General features: G+C 34.9%; 1 protein-coding gene across 1 annotated transcript; it reads left to right on the top strand.

Moving 5' to 3' along the window:
- Positions 1-15,012: 15,012 nt before the first annotated feature.
- LOC129748064 (uncharacterized) lies at positions 15,013-16,961 on the top strand. Its single transcript, XM_055742532.1, has 3 exons — positions 15,013-15,424; positions 15,497-15,693; positions 15,762-16,961. The coding sequence occupies exons 1-3, from the start codon at positions 15,355-15,357 to the stop codon at positions 16,935-16,937; spliced, it is 1,443 nt and encodes a 480-aa protein (XP_055598507.1). The 5' UTR covers positions 15,013-15,354; the 3' UTR covers positions 16,938-16,961.
- Positions 16,962-21,236: the final 4,275 nt, after the last annotated feature.

The raw sequence follows: 21,236 nt of genomic DNA, 5'->3' as shown, positions 1-21,236 counted from the left end.
CTACTAGGACAATAAAAAAAAATGTAAAATTGAAAGGCAACTACTGTCCATGGATGTCACTAGATCTTTGGACACTCATAAAAATTAAAAACTATTTAAAACGTTCTAAAAGGCACCCCGATGATGTCCAACTAAAACAAATGTTGAGTCATATAAATAAAAAATTGTATTTAAAAAAACAGGAATGCAAAAAGTTATATTATGAACGTTTACTGAACAACACACCACATTCGAAGCTTTGGAGAAATATAAACACCCTCATGGGTAAAAACAAACCAACCACATCAATCAACCTGTCTGATGAAGAAGGCAGCACTACCAACAATTTAGAAGTTTGTGAAAAATTAAACAGGCACTTTTCCACAATTGGCAAAAGGTTAGCTGAGGAAATTCCAATTGACCCTGGCTCTGACCATTTATCCCGTATTGAACATGTACAAAATACAATATTTCTACATCCAGCTACTGTGAATGAGGTAAGGGTAGTCATTCTATCCCTTAAAAATAAGAAGGGCTGTGGACCTGATAATTTCCCAGTAAGTGTCTTAAAAAATTACCATGACAAATTCTCTATCATACTTAAGGAATATTTTAATTACATTTTAGAGACTGGAATTTATCCTGAATGCCTCAAAATCGCAAAAGTTATTCCTGTTTTTAAGGCTGGCGATTCCCATGATATAAACAACTACCGTCCAATATCTACCTTAAGTGTTTTTAGTAAAGTGTTTGAAAAACTTCTTGTGACCAGAATTGTAAATTTCCTGAACCAGCATGACATACTTTATAAGCTGCAATATGGTTTCAGATCCGGCTCGAGCACACTAATTGCCATCTCAGAACTAGTCGACTCCATTATTTCTAAAATTGATTCCAAAAATATTGTGGGAGCATTGTTTTTGGACCTTAAAAAAGCTTTCGATACATTGAATCACGAAATATTACTATCCAAACTAGACAAATATGGAATAAGAGGAACAGCTAATAATATCCTTCGCAGTTACTTAGAGGGGCGGAAGCAATTTGTAGTGATTGAAAATACCAAAAGCGTGGTAAGAAATATTGATATAGGTGTACCACAAGGTAGCAATATAGGTCCGTTACTTTTTTTGTTGTATGTTAATGATCTCTGTAACTTACCATTAAAAGGCACAGCACGCCTATTCGCTGATGATACAGCAATTTTCTACTCAGCAGCATCTACTGATATTATCATTCAACAAATTGAAAATGACTTGAAATTGTTATCTAAATATTTTAATACCAACTTGCCCTCACTCAACTATACGAAAACCAAATACATGTTATTTCATTCTTCACATAAAAGATTACCTCCGAATATTGACCCAACGATAAATGGAAATGTTATTGAGAGGGTAAAATGCTTTAAATATTTAGGAATCTACCTAGATGAAACTCTTTGTTGGAGTCGTCACACAGAATATCTAGAGAAAAAAGTTTCTCCTCTTTGTGGTATCCTATGGAAATTGAGAAATTTTGTGCCTCAACATGTTTTATTGAAATTTTACTTTGCGTTTATTCACTCTCATATTAACTATCTTATTATGATATGGGGAAGAGCTTCCTTGTCAAATTTACAAAAACTTCAAACTCTCCAGAATAGATGCTTAAAAAATATTTATAGACTACCGTTGCTCTTTCCTACCCAACAGCTCTACACCTTAAGAGCCCATAACATTCTTCCATTAAAAGATCTTTGCGATTTACAAACTGTAATATATGTCTACGACAATTTACACACAAGTTTCAGTAATCAAAACATCCATTTTACAACGGGATTGCGTACTCATAACACTCGCCAGTCAGATTTTTTACAACGAAGCCGATCCGTGACATCCTTAGGTCAAAAAAGAATATCATTTATTGGTCCAACTAAGTACAATGCCTTGCCTAATGAAATAAAAACCATCAACAACCGTTCCACGTTCAAAATCAAAGTAATACAGCTATTAAAAGAAAAATTGAGTCGTTAAAAACCGATCGATCAGTGACCAGTTTTCTTCTTTTATAATTAATTTTTGTAGCAATTTAGTTTCTTTGTGTGTTCTTTTTTTTTTATTAATTACTTAAATTATAATGTCTTATTTGATTAAATGTTTGCTTAGTAGTATTAATATCAAATAGTGGATCTCTTTAAAGGAAATCTGTTTTCCATTGAGATCCATGTAGTATTTAATTTAGTATTATCATTACATTTCCTCGCACTAAATTTAAACATTTCAGTTCTCAGCATGAGTAAAATTTTGCCCGCGTTTTTTATTAATTTTTGTTGCTGCCAGACATGCTGAGAACAGTAGCGTCCATTACCAGGGGGCTCTAATGAGCTTTTTGGTGTGGGGGAGTGTGGTGGGCCGCTACAAAAAAAAAAAAAAAAAAAAAAGTATCAATTTACAACAGATTTTGATATAACGTGGAAATGATTAAGTCCCTGTGAACTCCACAAACTTGGTAGAGTTCGTGATGCTTAGTCAACATTATAAAGAGAAAATAGATTGAAGAATGTTAAACAAAAAATAATTATGCTGACTTAAGATTAAGATTATTCTAATAAACAAATTATTAAATAGATCAGAACGGGCTCACCAATGCAGCATAAGCGGATTCATTTCATGCTCAAATTCATCGAATCCAGTTCCGGGGTGCATTAAAACGGATATCTTCTTGAAAACTCGTTTTCGATTTTTTTTTCTGTCCACGTTCACATGGTCCGATTATGCGTTTTTTTTTAGTTAAAAATTACACTTCCCAACTAAAAAGAAAATTTACAAGATAATTTTCGCAGAGCTGTCACAAACACGACCGATCACTAATTTTATTCTAGAATATTCTAAATATTGTTGATTTGCTTCGTTTTCTTGATTTTTTGTGTTCCCTAAATTTCTAGAATTTCTTGTTTTTTCTTGAATTTATGATTTAAAAAAAAATTTGCTTTTAATGATTATCTCGTAATTTTCTTGATTTTCTTTATGTACATGATTTTCTCAATTTTCGTGACATTAGGGATTTTAATGACTTTTAAATTTTCTTAAATCTTGGTAGTTTGGTAGTTTTGTGCTTTATTTTTAAGTCGATAATTTTCTTATTTTTAATTTTTCTTGATTTTCTATTTTTAAATTTTTCTTGATATTTATATCCTCTTAGTTTTCTTTAATTTTCTGAAATTTCTTGATTTTTTTTTATTTTCTTGATTATCTTGATTTTTTTTTTATTTTATTGCATTCTTGTTTATCTTGATTTTTTTTGATTTTCTCGAACTTATTGATTTTCTTGATTTTCTTTTTTTTTTAGATTTTCTTGATTTTCTTGATTTTCTGGATTTTCTAGATTTGATTGATTTTCTAGATTTACTTTATTTTCTAGATTTTCTTGATTATCTTGATTTCCTTGATTTTCTTGATTTTCTTGCTTTCTTGATTTTCTTGATTTTCTCGTTTTTCTTGACTTTTAAGATTATATTGAATTTCTTGAATTGCTTGATTTTCTTGAATCTCTTCATATTTTCAATTTTCTTGGTGTCCTTGATTTTCATGTTTTTTTCTTGATTTTCTTGATTTTTTTTATTTTCTTGATTTTGTTGATTTTTTTAATTTTCGTGATTTTCCTGATTTTCTTAAGTTTCATGGTTTTCGTGATTTTCTTGATATTTTTGATTTTCTTGATTTTTTTATTTTCCTTATTTTTTTGTTTTTCTTAATTCATTTTTTTGTATTTTTTTCATGAATTTTTCCGATTTTTTTCAATTTTTTTTATTTGTTTTGTATTCTTGATTTTCTTGATTTAATTTGGTTTATTTTCTTGAATTTTTTCGATTTTTTTAATCTTACGATTTTTTTTTGTTTCTTGCTTTTTTTATATTATTGAGTTTTTTGTTTAAAATGATTTCCTTGATTTTCTTGACTCTCATGATATGTTTGATTTTCTTAATTTTCTTGACTTTTCTTGATGATTTTGATTTCCAGGATATTTTTGTTTTTCTTAAGGGGGGGGGGGGAGGTAGGGTCTAACGGGTATAAAAAAACACCATTTTCACGATTTTTTTCTAGAGCTATCGTTCAAACAAATGTATTCGAATTTTTTGCATTTTATAAAGCATTGTTAAAAGAACATTTAGTAATTTTTTCGTAGAAAAATATTGAAAAATGAGCCGGTGACGGAGCACTTTCGAGGATGCCTTTTAGCAAACAGGATTTGCGGTGGACACTGTATCTCAGCACAGAATCATCTGAGGTCAAAAAATCAGAGCAAAATATTTTCAATATATGTTTTTCTGGACCCCAACGTTTTTATTTAACTTAACATTTTTTTTATGAAATTTTTGTGGCTGTTTGAAGTAAAAACTACGATTTTTCACGAAAAAATCCGTCATTTTTCACCTGTAAAATCTCCCCAAAGTAAAAAAAACAAAAAACAAAAACGTTGGGGTCTGGTATTTTATATGTAGAAAACATGTTCCAAATTTGAAAAGAATCGGATAAGTAGTTTTCAAATGACGATGTCCACGGACTTTAGAAATGTGCTTTCGAGAAAAACGCGTTTGAAGTTTTGCTTACTCTTGCTTTCTTGCAGTATTAGATAGGAGGTGATAAAGGCCTATAATTTCTACAGTTTTGCTTCAATTGACTTGAAAATTTGACACAACATTCTTGAAATGTTTTACGATAAGAAAATAAAAAAAAATAAAATAATCGATTTTTTTAAAGTGTTAGACCCTACCCCCCCCCCCCCCCCCTTAATTTTTTTAATAAGCTTGATTTTTTCCTTGGTTAAATTTTTATTTTTTTATTTAATTTATTTTCTCATTTTTTTTAGTTTCTTGATTTGTTTGGTTTTTTTTAATTTTCGTGATTTTCTTGAATATCTTGAGTTTCTTGAATTTCTTGATTTTTTGGCTTTCTTACAGAAAGGCATAGCGAACGGTCAGTTAAGGCTATCATTAATTAAGTGTCCAAGACCCCACTTTATATATACTTATCGACTCAGCTCGACGAGTTACGATGCTGTCCGTGGATTTTTATGTTCCATTGAAACGTTCTCACCACCCTTTCTCCTATTCTGGGTTTTACGATTTTGATAAATTTAGTATAAAAAAATTGGATTTTTTTTCCTGTAGGTCATATCTCAAAACCAAAAAAACAAAATTTTTTGAAATTGTTCTATTCCATAGAACATATCATGCTTATGTTGGCTCCGAAAAAGGTAGCCATTTGCTCAGCAGCAGAAGCCAGCAATCGCTAAATTAATTACGGAAGCGATCGAAAATTTGACATAAAGTTCATTGAACAGCCGAGTATCGATCCCACGCTATCTATCATGAGAGTTAAGGAGGCTAACCTAAGCTTGCCAGATTGCCCGGTTTTATCCGGGTTTGCCCGGATATTTGATGCAAAATTTCGAGAAAGTCCGGTCCGGCCCGGTTGCCCGGATATTGTGAAAAAAGTCCGGATATTGCCCGGATTTTTTTACAATTTTTACAAAGAAACCAAAAAAAAATCAAAGTTTTTGAGTAAGTTTCAGCAAAATCGATTAACGGTATGGAAATTTTCAACGGTTGTTTCAAATAATATCGCTGATTTACTTTTATAAACCTTTAAATATTTAAGTGTTCCAAAAAGTTTTTGAAAGTCTGCAATTACATTAATAAAATATTAATTTCATATTTTTTGCATTTTTTCTTTGCTTTTATGTATAATAACACCTAAATTTTGCCCGGTTTTTGCCCGGTTTTTGGATTTGAAAAATTGAAATCCATGCCCGGATTTTGCTAGGTTTTTTTGAAAAAATGCCCGGAATTGCTAGGCCCGGATGGGAGTGAAAAAAATTCTGGCAACCTTAGGCTAACCTCTTGACCACTAGTGAGCGTTGAGAAATGTGGCTCTCAAACCTAAATAGTTTGAAATATTTTGATAGTAAATGAACTCCTTGAATATCAGTTCGCTTATCCTCCAAAAAACGTACTGGCCATCTTTTTTTATATTGAGTTTAGTAATTTTTGCTTTCGGTTTTCTTTAATCATAATCTTTTTTTTTTATAGATTAATCATCTATAATTCAGAAATAAGGAATCCATTATTGTGTCATATAATTCCTGTCACGTCAGTGACCTTCAGTATTGCCACACTTGCTACGGGGTCAATCACCCTAGAGCTGGGAGTGATATTCGGACGGCTCAGGTCAGAGGAGCCAAGAAAGACACAACCTGATGCTTGGACTTCAAAAGTATATCTGTCTTTATTTTGACTTTAGCGATAAGCTTACCAACTATTGACTACAAAGGTAGACATGGAATTCTCTCCTCTCAACTCCCCCTTTAAGATAAATTTTTCACTTAATTAAAATTTCAACAATTTTACTAAATTCAAATTTTCATGCTTTTTTCCTGTTTTTCTTTGAGACCTACGTGGTATTTGACAATTTTGCAATTCATGTTTTGATTCTGTTTTTTCTACTTCAGATTTGGTGACACTTTTTGATTCAGATACATTTTCAGTGTTTGAAGTTTTACCATCGTTGGGATACTTAGGAAAAAAAGCACGTTTAGCAATTTTCTTTAGTTGATTTTTGTGAGCTTTTTTGATTTCTCCTTCAATGTCTATGAGATAGGTCATATTAGAATTTTTTTTAACAACTACTGCCTCGTTACAAAATGTTTTTCCATTAACTTTATATGCGTAGATCACTTTTTCAGTTTACTGTCGATTTTACTTTTGTCACCAGTATTTTCATCTAACTGCTTCTTTTGTCTTGGATTGATTCCTGATAATATTGTTTGAACAGGGTATGCAAAAATTCTTTGATTTGGAATAATGCTATCTTCTGTTGTTGGAGTTTGATGGTGATTATGTAGAAAAGAACGGATTTTATTGTCTATCTGTAAAAATGGAAGAGATTCATTATCATCGATTAATTTACTAAGTACTACTTTTGTCGTTTGAACTGCGCGTTCAGCTAAACCATTGCTAGCTGGATGATACGGAGGTGATGTTATGTGGGTTATGTTTCTTGATTGACAAAAGCCTTCGAAAGCACTACTAGTGAATGGTGGACCATTGTCACTTATTAACGTTTGAGCGAATCCAAAAGTGGAAAAAAAAATCATCAAGTGCTTGGGCAACATGTTCTGCTGTTGTTTGACTCATTCTCTTTATTTCAATCCAACGTGAAAAGGCATCTACTATTATTAAAAAAGTTTTATTGAATTTATGAAAAAAATCAATGTGAATGCGTTCTAATGGTTGCGATGTTTCTGGCCAATTTCCATAAATTTTTGGAGATCTATTTGTGTTTAGAGTTTGACATTTCTTACAAGACGACAAAAAATTTTCGATGTCCGATCCTAATCCCTCCCAGTACAAATAAAATCTCGCTATTTGTTTCATCTTTTGCAATCCCCTATGATTTGCATGTAATAAATGCAATGAGGGTAGTTTCAAAGAGGATGGAATTACTACTCGTTCCCCAAACAACAGACAGTCAGATTCTAAGTTAAGTTGATGTCGTTTTGCAAAATAATTTTTAAGTTGTTTTTCTTTAACATGACTGGGCCATCCATTTTTTGTATATTTCATAACTTCTGATAATAAAGGATCTTCTGCTGATTTTTCACTTATTAGTTTCGAGTTGATATTCAAAGTTTTGTTATCTATAAGATAATTTATGTTATTGAAAGAGCTTCGATTCATTTCTTCAAGATCGGTTTGGCAAGGAGTTTCATCGAGTGGAAGCCTTGATAAACAGTCAGCTATGTAGTTTTCCTTTCCTGGTTTGAAAATTACATTATAATCAAAAATTGATAATCGAATATAGTATCTTTGGAGCCTGTTAGCGATCACCATAGGACCACCCTTTTTTCCGCTAAAAATTCCCATTAAAGGTTTGTGGTCAGTTATTATGGTAATTTTTTGACCAAGAACATATTTGTAAAATTTTTCCATTGAGAAAACAATGGCTAGGGCTTCTCTGTGTAAAATGGGATAGTTTTTTTCTGCCTTTGTAAGACGTCTAGATACAAAAAATACTGGAAATTCAGCACCGTTAATGTTATGACTTAACACACCTGAAATGCCTTCGTCGCTTGCGTCGCATGTTACGGTTATTGGTTTATTAGGATCATAATGGGTTAAAATCTTGCTACTACAAATGGCAATTTTACTTTTCTCAAAAGCATGTTGACATTCGTCGCTCCAAACCCACTGTTGATCTTTAGTTAACAGATTGTGTAAAGGTACTAAAGTAATGTTAAGCTTTGGTACAAATTTTATGTAAAAATTAATCATGCCGAGCAGGCTTGCAATTTCTCTAACGAGAATCACCGACGTGCTCGGTTTTCGATTCTCGGTAGAGATTCACTGAAACGCACCGCAGAGATTTTTAGCCAAACCTCTGTAGAGAATCTGTTAATCAACACGCCAGAGCGAACACACACTATGGTGAAAAAATGTTTTCACCACGGAGAGCGACAGCGACGGCAGCTAGCTTGGCTTGTTGCGTTTACCAATACATTCGAAGCTTTACCACTCGCCCGAAACATTCATCGTTTGTTGATGCTATTATTATGCACACCATCGTGTTTGTTTTTGTCTTTGATTTTTCGTGGCTTAAACCAGTCGGTCCTGTGTTGTCACCGGGGTGCTCTACAGTGACAAATTGTCGCACGCCGGAGCAATTGGAATTAGGTGTGTGTAGCATTCGAAACCGGGGTGCGAATAATCTGTGGAGAGGAACAAAAAATCTCACCCGGGTGAATTGCTGTTATCGCACGGGGGTGTTTTATTCTCCGTTCTCCGTTTTTCTCTATAGAGAATGGCATCCCTGATGCCGAGAAAAGCTTTCAGTTTTTTAACGCAAGTTGGCACTGGCACGGCCGATATTGCTTTCACCTTCTCCGGATTTGGCGCCACACCACCTTCCGAAAGAATGTGTCCCAAATATTTTACACAGGGAACAAACCACTGGCATTTTTCGGAATTAATTTTTACATTATATTGAACTAATTTCTTTAACACCTTTTCTATTATTTTAAACAATTCAGCATCGGACTCGGCCCAGATGAGTATGTCATCAATGTAAGCTTGGACGTTATTTATTCCTGATAAAATTCGATCAATCACAGATTGGAAAAGGGAACTTGCTGGTTTAACACCGTATGGTAGTCGTCGATAGGCAAAAAGACCCTTATGCGTGTTGATTACAAGTAATTTTTTTGTTTTCTCAGAAACTACTAACTGCTGATAAGCCCCCCTCAAATCAATAAGTGCAAATTTCTTAGCTCTACTTTTATTTGTTATTAGATCTTCAATGGTAGGCAAAGGATAATGATGAGTAGTTATATAAGGGTTAACCGTTTTTGACCCATCCATGCATATGCGAATGTCTGTTTTATTGGGCTTAACAACAACAACAATGGGAGAGGCCCAGTCAGCGTATTCAACTTTTTCGAGAATTCCCTTAGACACCAAAGCTTCCAACTGAGTTTCAACTTTTTCTCTATGTTTAAAGGCTACCGCATAAGGCTTATGAATAATTGGAATTGCATTTTCACTTATTTTTATGTCAACTATTACATCTTTAATAGGTTCGGAGATATCATCATCGAAAGCCTTTGCATACTTTGACTTAAGACTCGTTATAGCGTTTTTAACCCACAGCTCTCTACTATCTTCAGTAAAAATATGGTTGAGAGAAAAGGAGGATCTCCACTTTGGGAAAATAACGTTCAGCCAATCCCTCCCCAAAAGAGGAGTAAAATGTTGTTTCGACTCAACTACGATTAAAGGAAGTAAGAATTTTTTTTTTATTAATCCTCACATGCACAATAATCTGACCAGAAACAAGAACTTTTCCGCCTGAGATCACAAAAAAATTTCTTTTGACTGGTAAAAGAGGAACAGCTGTAAAATGTTCATTATAAGTGCGTTTAGAACATATCGTTGCGCAAGCACCAGTGTCGCACTCCATCACCAGATTAGCATTATTCACACAAAGTTCCAAATATGCTGGAGAAGTATCAGACCTGCCCTCACCTAGTACAATATTATTCACCATCTCAACCTCACCATCATCGTCATCATTAGAACTATTCTCGCATGCACCATCATCGTCATTCAGATTGGATTTCAGCTCTTCCATCGCTGCGCTCAGTTGGTTGATTCTCTCCTCGAAAGCTCGTTTTCGGTTCCCTCGCCCCCTGGATGGCCAAGACGTGCGAGGCTTTTTGGCCTTCGGGAAGGTGCATGTGTACGAGAGATGCCCTCTCTGGTAGCAATTATAACACACAACCTGGTTTTCCCCCGATGCGTTTCCGCGGTGACCGACAGCGTCGCCAAGTCGTGCGACGTCGTCGAACTGGCTAGATCGAAGTAAGTTTTTTGATGCATTCCCGGGTTTGTGGTTCGGACCAACGAAGTTTAACGTGTGAACTTCTGATCGGCCCATTTTGCGAGCTTCAGCCGCCGCAACTTCCATTGTTTTAGCTTTTTCCACTAGCTCGGATAAAGTCAACTCCACATTAGCCTCGTTTATCATCTTCTCGCGTGTTTTATCGTTTTTTATACCCGAAACAAAAACCGATTTCACTAACGTTATTTCTGTTTCCAAGGACACATCACAGTGCTCCACAATGTTCTGGAGCTCGATGGAAAAATCATCAAGCGATTCTCCGTCTAACTGTGTACGGGTTATCAGTTTATGGCGCTCAGCGAAAACGTTTTTATTCACTTCGAATATTTTCTTAAATTTGGTCACAATCTCTTCATAACTTTTACCGACTATTTTATCTGGCTTAAAAATGCCAATCAGTCGGTCCGCCGTTTCCTGGCCCACACTTGTTATAAATTCTAACGGCTTTTCTTCGTCTGGCGTTTTATTCAGCGCAAAGAAAATATCTACCGTTTGCAGGTAGGAATTCACATTCAGTCCCGGCACATACACTGGAAATCTTCCCTTAACGCGGTTTTCACCTGTCGAAACAGCAGGCTTAAACTCGGATGATAAACTCATGTTTTAACTACACGTCATTTTATCTCGTCGCCAATATGTCACGTCAGTGACCTTCAGTATTGCCACACTTGCTACGGGGTCAATCACCCTAGAGCTGGGAGTGATATTCGGACGGCTCAGGTCAGAGGAGCCAAGAAAGACACAACCTGATGCTTGGACTTCAAAAGTATATCTGTCTTTATTTTGACTTTAGCGATAAGCTTACCAACTATTGACTACAAAGGTAGACATGGAATTCTCTCCTCTCAATTCCAAAGATAATTTACAATCTGTAAGAAAGCCTCCAATCCACTGTTAAGTGTATTAAATCTGGGATTTTTTTTCTTGATTTGGTTACCTCTTTAGATTTTGTTGATTTTGTAATTTGTTTTAAATTTCGTTGATTGTGTTGATTTTATTGATTTAGTTAATTTGGTTGATTTCATTGATTTTCTTCACTTTTTAGATTTTCTTGAATTTCTTGATTTTTTGATTATTTTCATTTTCTTGAATACCTTAATTTTCTTGATTATCTTATTTTATTTTAACTTTTATCATTTCTTGATTTTTTAATTTTCTTCTGAATCAAAGCAATCGGAAGTTTCCCTTCAATTTACCCACGGTTTACATTTTTTTCAATTTATATATTTTTTTCAATATTTGTTTCTTAATATATGGGTACATTTTTGGACTTTCTTTATGTTTTTAGATTAATTATGTTCCTGATATTCTTAGTATTAATATTGATAATTGAGTTGATGAAGTTTTTAATTATCTTGATTTTTTTGATAATTTCTCAAATTTCAGATTTTTTCAATTTTATATAATATTTATTTAATTTTTTCTCACTATTTTATTTTGTATAAGTTTTCATTTCTTATAATATTTATTCTATTAATTTTACTAAACTGATTTGATATTTGATTATTTTTTATTAATTTTTTTTTTACCAAAAACTCATTTTAAAACGACATTCCTGCCTGTCGTACTTTAATACAAACAACTATTAGATTATCAAAATTTTAAAGATGACAGAAATATTTTGATAACATGTTTTACCAAACCTGTAGACGTTCTTTTTCTGTGTAACAATAACGGTAAAATCATCGTTTAGATAAAATTATTGGTATGCTTTTCTAATAGCCACGATGCATAAAAAAACCGCCATTCTCAAACAAAGCGAAAAAACAATTCATTGACTATTCTATTGCCGGTCAATCGGCTTTCATCATTCGTCACCAACAGGAAGATGTTTTTGTGAATAAAATAGGTACACATATTTTTATGGCGAACGCGATCTCCAAATGACTCGACTGTTGCTCGGCCTGCTCCCCCTGCCTAGATTGATCCATTCATAAGTTTAATATTTTCGTGTTGTTGAGCTGTGTTTCCGCAGAAGAGTTCAGCAGGCTATCAGCATTGTTAACAACAAGCTCATCAAAGAATCAATTAAAGCCGATTTTGCTGTAGGCGGTCAGACGGTTAGAACTCGCAAGAGGAGGCTCTTCTAAAGCCAGACAGAACCACAGTTCACAAATACCAATCAGAAATTTACCAAATTAGCAGTCGACGCACAGAAGAAGTTTGCAACCAGAATACTCCAACCCAAACACCAAGAAAAAACGTGGACCGGTTGTTGTTGGAGATGCCTAATGAATTCGTGATTGCTTCTTTTGGATGTATGAATCCTATGCTTTAGCAAGCTTTAAAGTAAGTTTTACTTTTGCAGATTCAGGAGCCTGGTAGCGATCAAAGCTGTCGATATGGTGTTCCAGGTGAATATGTTGGACGAACGGGCGGCCGATGTATGATCACTGATAAATTGACATAACTCTGCACCACATTTCCATCAACCAAAGGTTCGTGTCTTAACTACTTCGTAAGTGATTAATACACTGGTTGTGATGGGGCGCTAGCATTCAAAACTGTTGGAGTAGGTCGATCTCAGGTGAAACTAATCACAGCAATCGAGACTCCAATGTCATTAGCTCATAAGTTTTTTCAATCATTCGCAAATATAACTGTAATCTTCCAGGACGTGTTTCTCTTGATCTGCGTAACCCCATACTTTAACCCCATACTTCAAGAGGTTATTGGCCCAGTTAGGAAGATTTGAAGAACCGAAATGTTTTCTGCAGTTGGAAGTTCTGGCGGCGGTGACGGTCCGAGCGCTTCAATCTCAAGTCTACCCGGAATCCAAAGGCTAACAGGGCGCGACAACTGGTCCAGTTGGAAATTTGCCGTGCTTACATACCTGGAATTGGAGGTACTGTGCTGCTTGCTGGCCTTCCCTCCGAGTACCGCCCGATGGTAATGGCGATTTCAAATTCCGGTATGCTGCCAGGGCGTGGAATTCCAAGCTGCATTCCGCGCTTTGCAAGCAAGGTTTCCAGCGATGCAAAGCGGATCCGTGTCTCTATTGGAAGGTGAAGGACGGAAAAGCCTGTTAAGTGCTGCTTTACGTTGACGACTTGGTAGTAACTAGCGAGAAAATTGAGCTTTGCGAAACTTTGATTGCTGCTTTGAAGAAGCAATTCGAACTGAGTGAGCTCGGAGACATCCACTACTATCTCGGAATTGAGGTTCAGCGAGACGAGAAAGGCGATTTCTTCGTGAACCAGCAGCAGTACATCAATCAAATCATTCGAGATACGGGTATAGCGGATGCCAAGGACTTTAAAATTCCGTTTGATCCTGGTTATATCAAGCAGGAAAGGAAGGAGGCGCCGTTGTCCGATAATCTAGCGTTCCAGAAGGTAATTGGTCAACTTCTTTACCTTTCTGTCAACACCCGACCGGACATATCAGCATCGGTGTCCATTCTGAGTCGCCATATCAGCTGCCCCACGCAAGGAGATTGGAACGAGGTCAAAAGGGTAATCCGCTACCTGAAGGGAACCAGCCACTATCGTCTTCGATTAAGCAGCTTTGATATCATACCCGATTGGGATAAAATGCTTAGTCAGCAATCAACTGTCACTTCAACCCATAGTGCAGGTGAGCCTGATAGCATATATTAACACGGGGTAATTACCACAATAGATCAACTACTGGTCGCAGTGGGCTCTCCCCTACAAGGAAAAAAAATTCACTCTTCTTCAATAAGAATGGAATTGATCCGATACATTGAAACTAAAATTTAAACTTACATAGCTCTTCATAAAAAATATTTTCGAATTGTCAAATGAAAATTGAATGATCTACGATAAAATCGAAATTCAGCTATAGGTATCATTACATGATCGGGAAACGAAGCTTAGGGAATGATGAGCTAGTTAGCGCCAGGAGCTCTGGGCGATGAATATTTTTCTCCTACATAGGGGGAATTATATCAGCTTATCAGTGGTATGATTGTCGCTTGGCCGCATCCAGGTCTCAGCTGCTGATTTTCCGGTGTAGAATTTAATAAGCCTCGTTTGAGTAGTAAATAAATGAATTTGTCACCTCCAGAAAGAATTGAACAAAAAATAAAACATTTTCATCGCCGTTGGATGTTATCAAAACAATTAATAATTCCTTTCCGGTTCGTGACTGTTCGCTGTCTGAGGCGTATGATTTCCCAATTCTTAGTGTACTTTTTTTTTGTTTCGATTATAGTCGTTTTACCATCTTTATGGCATTCGCGATTTTATCAACGTTGCAGTTGGCTGATGGATCGTTATTGAAAAACTTATCCGGTACAACTGTGTTCGATGTTTACTCTTGGGCTCGAACTCACGGACATCGGCTCAGAAGACAACAGACTTGCCAACTGAGCTATATCACAAGCCAATTCTTACTGAACGTCACAAAAGTTTGTTTTGATTCTAAACAGCAATGCAGTTCAGAGATGTGGGAACGCCCAATGTTCCTCATCACAAAGTTCGACTTCTCCCGTACATCCATAACAATACTGATTTATCACATGTATGTAATTGTTTAGGTTTTTACAATTATCTTATCAGCGCACCCATACGACGCACTGCGCAGGAGAAAGGGGGCTTTGGGGTTTAGGTCTAGGTACAATCCATTCGGTACTCGACAATTTCGAGCGTTATCATTCAGTCTAGCCTGCGCTGCCTGGTATCTTCAGTGTTATTTTTTCCGGATGGCATAGATAACATTCGATTCGTTTCTCCTGACGTTGCTGCCTGCTGACGAGATGTTCATCGTTGCAATCAACATGAGCTATCAGTCAATACTTCGAGAAGGAGGGGGTTCCTAGTTCCAGCTAAAAATGGCATGTTTATCATTTCGATTTTGTTTGTTCCCGTGCTAGGAACGAAACTCAACACTGGGTGCAAATATTTATAAATTTTTGTTTTGAAAACCGGATTGATTTGCGAAAACAAAACGTCAAAAAAAAAATTGCCAAGGCATCATGGGAGGCTGTGGCGAATGGATCGAAATGAACCAGAAAAATAAACCCCAGTCCAATACGCTGGCGGGTGGTAAGAATTTTCAAACCTTCACGTGGTAGGCTGTGAGTTTACTCAAAGTGAAATGATTCTCTACATTTTCAGGGATAATGACCCTCATGGTAACGGGAATGATTGTGGGTTCGACCATCTTCAACATGGACCTTCAATACCAACCGTGGACTTTTGACCATTCCGATAGAGTGATCCTACTGACGCAGATTTCGTTCTACATGGCGGCCATTGTGGGAACAATAGCAGGATTCTTTTTAGTGGAACGACACAACAAGAAAGCGATTTCCGTATGTTACGCTCCTATTCGGATCATTGAAAACTCCTTAAAACAGCTTCAACAATTGGTTCGTTTCAGCGAGTTTATCTTGTGCTAGCTGGTGTAGGATGTTTGCTGTTGATTATTCTACCGGACCACATAGCAAGCGTTGCTTTTGCTCGCGTTCTCTTAGGACTGGCCCACGGCTTGGCCTACTTAGTGGTTCTAATTCACGCAGGAGAAACGTCAATCAAAGAGTTGCGTGGTCTCAATACGGTGGCGGTGAACTACTGTCTAATGATTGGAGTAGTCACGCATGGATCACTCAGTCCGATGGCCGCCAGTGCAGAAGAAATCGCTCCCAATAGGATCATTGGCATAATCGGAACCGTCTACATTATTTTCGGAGGACTTCTCTCCCAATTCCTCACATATGAATCGCCCGTTTTCCTAATCCAACGAGGACGAGACGGGGAAGCTATACAATCTATGATCAAACTACGCAACGAATCAACGGAAACCTGGGAAATTCGCAACGACTACACCGAGTTCAAGACCATGCTGGCGGAAGATGAAGACACTTCTCGATCGATCTTCCAGGACGGAAATCTGAGACCACTCACCTTACTCATTCTCTGCAAACTAGCTACCGTTCTCTCCTTCAACACCGGCCTTAACCTCGTTCGACTCCACATCCTCAACACCCTGTTCGGGCTCGAAGACTACAGCCTGTCGGCAGTGTCAGTCCTCACCATACGGCTGACCGTTGGCACCGTCTTCCTCTTCGTGATCGACAAATTTGGACGCCGGGCAGCAATTACCGCGTCCAGCTTCAGCTGCGGCATGGTTATGGTCATCATGGGAATCGTCTACCTGGTAGCCGATTCGATCAATCGGGACATAGCAATAGCCATTATGCTTTCCTACGAAGTTGTAGCTTCGGCCGGGATCACCTTTGTGCCGGACGTTTACTGTTCGGAGGCGTTTTCGACCAAGAAGAAAGCGGCCTCCGTTGCCGTGGTACAGATCGTAGAGAATGTGCTTCAACTGGCGATTGTTTGTATCGTTAGTTCGTGGAACTTCCAGGATGCTTCCCTGTACGGGGGCGTTATGATGGTTTGTGGAGTTCCGCTGTTGGTGATTACGGGTGTATTCTATCGGTACTTACCGGAAACGACGAAGATGTCTATACGACAGGCCCGGACGGAGTTCACCAAGCGAGGCGAAATTGTTTTTGGAGGAACTAAGAGGCCGCAGGATTTTTTGAACGATTAAATTTTAAATTGTTGTTTATTTGGTAAGAAGAAAAAAGAATAAATTCTAGTGTGAATTACTTTCAATATTTTTAGAAATCTGATGAGAAATTTCATGTTTTATTCGGCATTCCGAAAGAGTATTATTCGCAGCGCATTAAATTGGACCGTTTACTTCATAACTGCAGGCTGCGTCATATGTGCAATCGTCTATTATCCCGAAACCAACCTCATACCGGTGGTCACAAATCTTTGCGAGTTCACCACTCGTGTATTAGCATCTACACCAACATGTCGAAGGCCTTTGATGTAACAGGAATTGACGAAATTTTGGATGCATCGGCGCGAATTGGTATTGAAGGAAACACCCTACCTTAGATCGAGTCTTATTTGATGACAGCAGTACGTATCTGTAAATTCTGTGTGCTCTACACCCTTTAAAACGTCTTCCGGAGTGCCTCAAGGCAGTCACTTGGGACCTTTGCTTTTCATTCTTCTGATGATTAATTTGCCGGACTCCCTTTCGGATGCTTTCGTACTGATTTACGCAGATTATGTGAAACTATTTTGGCCAGTAAAAAGGATAGAAGATTGTAGAAAACTAATTAAGATTAATCACCGTGATTTATGTTCTGAAATTAATTTTTACGGCCTTATCGGTGAAAGTTATGTTCTCATAGTGAGAACATTTCAAGAATTGAAAATTATAGATGGATAGAAGAAGATTAGAAGAAAATTATAGGTGTTGAAATGAGCGGGTAGAATTTTTTTAAGAAGCATTTTCACCACATACTTAACTTTTGTTCAATCACGGATCAACTATTTTGAAATGTTAGAATCGGACAGGGTTGAGTCTAACACAACACATCAACTATTGTGTTGTGTTAGACTCAACCCTGTCCGATTCTAACATTTCAAAATAGTTGATCCGTGATTGAACAAAAGTTAAGTATGTGGTGAAAATGCTTCTTAAAAAAATTCTACCCGCTCATTTCAACACCTATAATTTTCTTCTAATCTTCTTCTATCCATCTATAATTTTCAATTCTTGAAATGTTCTCACTATGAGAACATAACTTTCACCGATAAGGCCGTAAAAATTAATTTCAGATTGTAGAAAACTTTAGAACGATTTGAATGTGTTCTCTGAGTTTATGATCAGAACCAAGCTGAAAGTAAACAATGCAAAATGCGCAGCAATATCTTTTACAAGAAGCAGTACACCGATCCAGTTACGTATTCCCTAAGTGGCGAAAGTATTGCAAGAGTTACCTGTGTTAGGGAATTAGGCATCAAATTGGATTCTGGATTGAGTTTCAGGGATTACATCAGCAGTGTACAGAATTGACAAATAAGATAAAGAGTAATATAAAATTAAAATAAATGATAAAATTGACCAAATTGTTAAAATTAACATCAATAACAAACCTGACGAAATTGAGAAAAATGACGACGTTGATCAAAATTTAAAAATTAATAAAATTGACAAAACTGACAAGAATTGAAAAAGGACAAAACAAAAAGTTTAAAGCTTCCAAATTTATCTTTGTATTTTTTTTTTTTTTTAAAAGCTTTTGAAATTTTTGTATTTTTTTGTAATTTTTGCAAATTTTGTAATTTTTGTCATTTTTGTAATTTTTGTAATTTTTGTAATTTTTGTAATTTTTGTAATTTTTGTAATTTTTGTAATTTTGTTATTTTTGTAAATTTTGTAAATTTTGTAAATTTTGAAATTTTAGTAATTTTTGTAATTTTTGTAATTTTAGTAGTTTTTGTAATTTTTTGTAATTTTTGTAATTTTTGTAATTTTTGTAATTTCTGCAATTTTTGTCATTTTTGTCTTTTTTGTCATTTTTGTCATTTTTGTCATTTTTGTCATTTTTGTCATTTTTGTCATTTTTGTCATTTTTGTCATTTTTGTCATTTTTGTCATTTTTGTCATTTTTGTCATTTTTGTCATTTTTGTCATTTTTGTCATTTTTGTCATTTTTGTCATTTTTGTCATTTTTGTCATTTTTGTCATTTTTGTCATTTCTGTCATTTCTGTCATTCTTGTCATTTTTGTCATTTTTGTCATTTTTGTCATTTTTGTCATTTTTGTCATTTTTGTCATTTTTGTCATTTTTGTAATTTTTGTCATTTTTGTCATTTTTGTCATTTTTGTCATTTTTGTCATTTTTGTCATTTTTGTCATTTTTGTCATTTTTGTCATTTTTGTCATTTTTGTCATTTTTGTCATTTTTGTCATTTTTGTCATTTTTGTCATTTTTGTCATTTTTGTCATTTTTGTCATTTTTGTCATTTTTGTCATTTTTGTCATTTTTGTCATTTTTGACATTTTTGTCATTTTTGTCATTTTTGTCATTTTTGTCATTTTTGTCATTTTTGTCATTTTTGTCATTTTTGTCATTTTTGTCATTTTTGTCATTTTTGTCATTTTTGTTATTTTTGTCATTTTTGTCATTTTTGTCATTTTTGTCATTTTTGTCATTTTTGTCATTTTTGTCATTTTTGTAATTTTTGTAATTTTTGTCATTTTTGTCATTTTTGTCATTTTTGTCATTTTTGTCATTTTTGTCATTTTTGTCATTTTTGTCATTTTTGTCATTTTTGTCATTTTTGTCATTTTTGTCATTTTTGTCATTTTTGTCATTTTTGTCATTTTTGTCATTTTTGTCATTTTTGTCATTTTTGTCATTTTTGTCATTTTTGTCATTTTTGTCAATTTTGTCAATTTTGGTTTTGACAATTTTGATTTTCAAATTTTCAGATATTTGGATTTTCAGATTTGATTTTCAGATTTTCAGATTTCCAGATTTTCAGATTTTTAGATTTTCAGAATTTTCCCATGTTTTACTGCTTAAAACTAATAGAATTGAACCAAATCAAGAAAAATTATGCTTATAGGGTGATTTGCCAATCGTTGTCCCCTAACCCATCGTTGCACAGCATGACTTAAATTGTCAATATTTCAGCTGTTATTCAACTTTTCCTCAAAAATAATACTGAATCATGTAATTCGGAATGATTTCTTATGAAATGAAGCTTTTGTGATATTTTCTGCTGGTAAGTGTGTATTTTACGGCAGTTTTAACTTTTCTTGTTTTTTTTCGCGCAGTTTTCGTGCTAATTGTTAACAAAAACCTTAACATTCCTTCTACGGCAAATAAGGTTTTACGTCAGAACAAAACATTTTTCATATCAGTTTTCTTTACGAAACGTTTGTTGGACAATTTTAACACAATGATTTTGAAAAAAATTTTTGATCCATACTTATCCAGAAAATATGTTGGATCGTGCAACAATTGGTCCGCTCAATCTCCTCCTGCCCCATTGTTGTACATAGTTCCGCTGCAAAATTTGTTTGGAAATTTCAAATTAATGAATTCGTATACCTCCAATAACTTTGTTTGGTTGTTCTTACAGCTAAAAATAGCAATAAAATTTTTTGGAAGCGATTGATTAAGTCCTGAATTTAACAACGTGTTTTGAATTAGTGAGGAGGCTTGTAAAGAAAAATCCAAATTTTCATTCAAAAACCATCAGAGATGTACTGAAAATTCAAAAAACATAATTTTGTATTTTTAAAATATTTTTTGGTTCTTGCAATACATTGTATGTGAACAAAAACTAAACCTAACTTGTACCCAAGAAATGATATTCGTTGTCATACAAAAAATTCAAAATATGTAAATATTTTTTAATTTTAGCGTTTTAACAGCTCATTTGAAAGCTGGTTAACTGGATGAAAATAAGAATCGCATTATACTGCTCTGCGTAACCAATAAGTGTGATGATTTAAAACTTTCGCAAATATATGTCATGAAATTTAATTGAAAGCTTCAGAAAGCAAATCCTGCAATTTTACAATACTTTTCAATGGATTACGATTTTTTATTTCGAAATGGTTATAACTTTTTTCATGAAAAATTTTGCTTCTTCTCATGCTGGCAAACAATTAATCTTAAGTATGGGCAAAATCAACAATTTAAAACAAAATTCATTTCAAACTTATTTGAATTTCTTGTCTATGCGAAATGTTCTTCTTGCATACAAATTGTCATACAAAATTGAACACGTTCATTGACTTCTGTGCTTTAATTAATTATTTTCCACTCAGAATTTTCACATTTTTTGCACTCAATGTTGATTTTTAATAATTAATTCAATAATTCAATTACACTTTATATATCCTGTTCACGACGATTTAGATCACCGCTGGATGTAATTTTTCGGGGTTTCTTTTGTTGATTTTGTTCGGTGACATCACCGAACAAAATCAACAAAAGAAACCCCGAAAAAAACTTTATATATCCATAAG

The sequence above is a fragment of the Uranotaenia lowii genome, chromosome 2 (genome assembly GCF_029784155.1).
Source record: "Uranotaenia lowii strain MFRU-FL chromosome 2, ASM2978415v1, whole genome shotgun sequence".
Classification (NCBI taxonomy): Eukaryota; Metazoa; Arthropoda; class Insecta; order Diptera; family Culicidae; genus Uranotaenia; species Uranotaenia lowii.
This window is presented reverse-complemented; position numbering and strand designations above follow the sequence as displayed.

Excerpts from the sequence above, each read along its gene's own strand:
- LOC129748064 (XM_055742532.1), top strand. The coding sequence starts at position 15,355 with ATGGGAGGCTGTGGCGAATGGATCGAAATGAACCAGAAAAATAAACCC. Across the intron at positions 15,425-15,496 it reads GTCCAATACGCTGGCGGGTG|GGATAATGACCCTCATGGTA; the intron begins GTAAGAATTTTC and ends CTACATTTTCAG. Across the intron at positions 15,694-15,761 it reads ACAACAAGAAAGCGATTTCC|CGAGTTTATCTTGTGCTAGC; the intron begins GTATGTTACGCT and ends GGTTCGTTTCAG.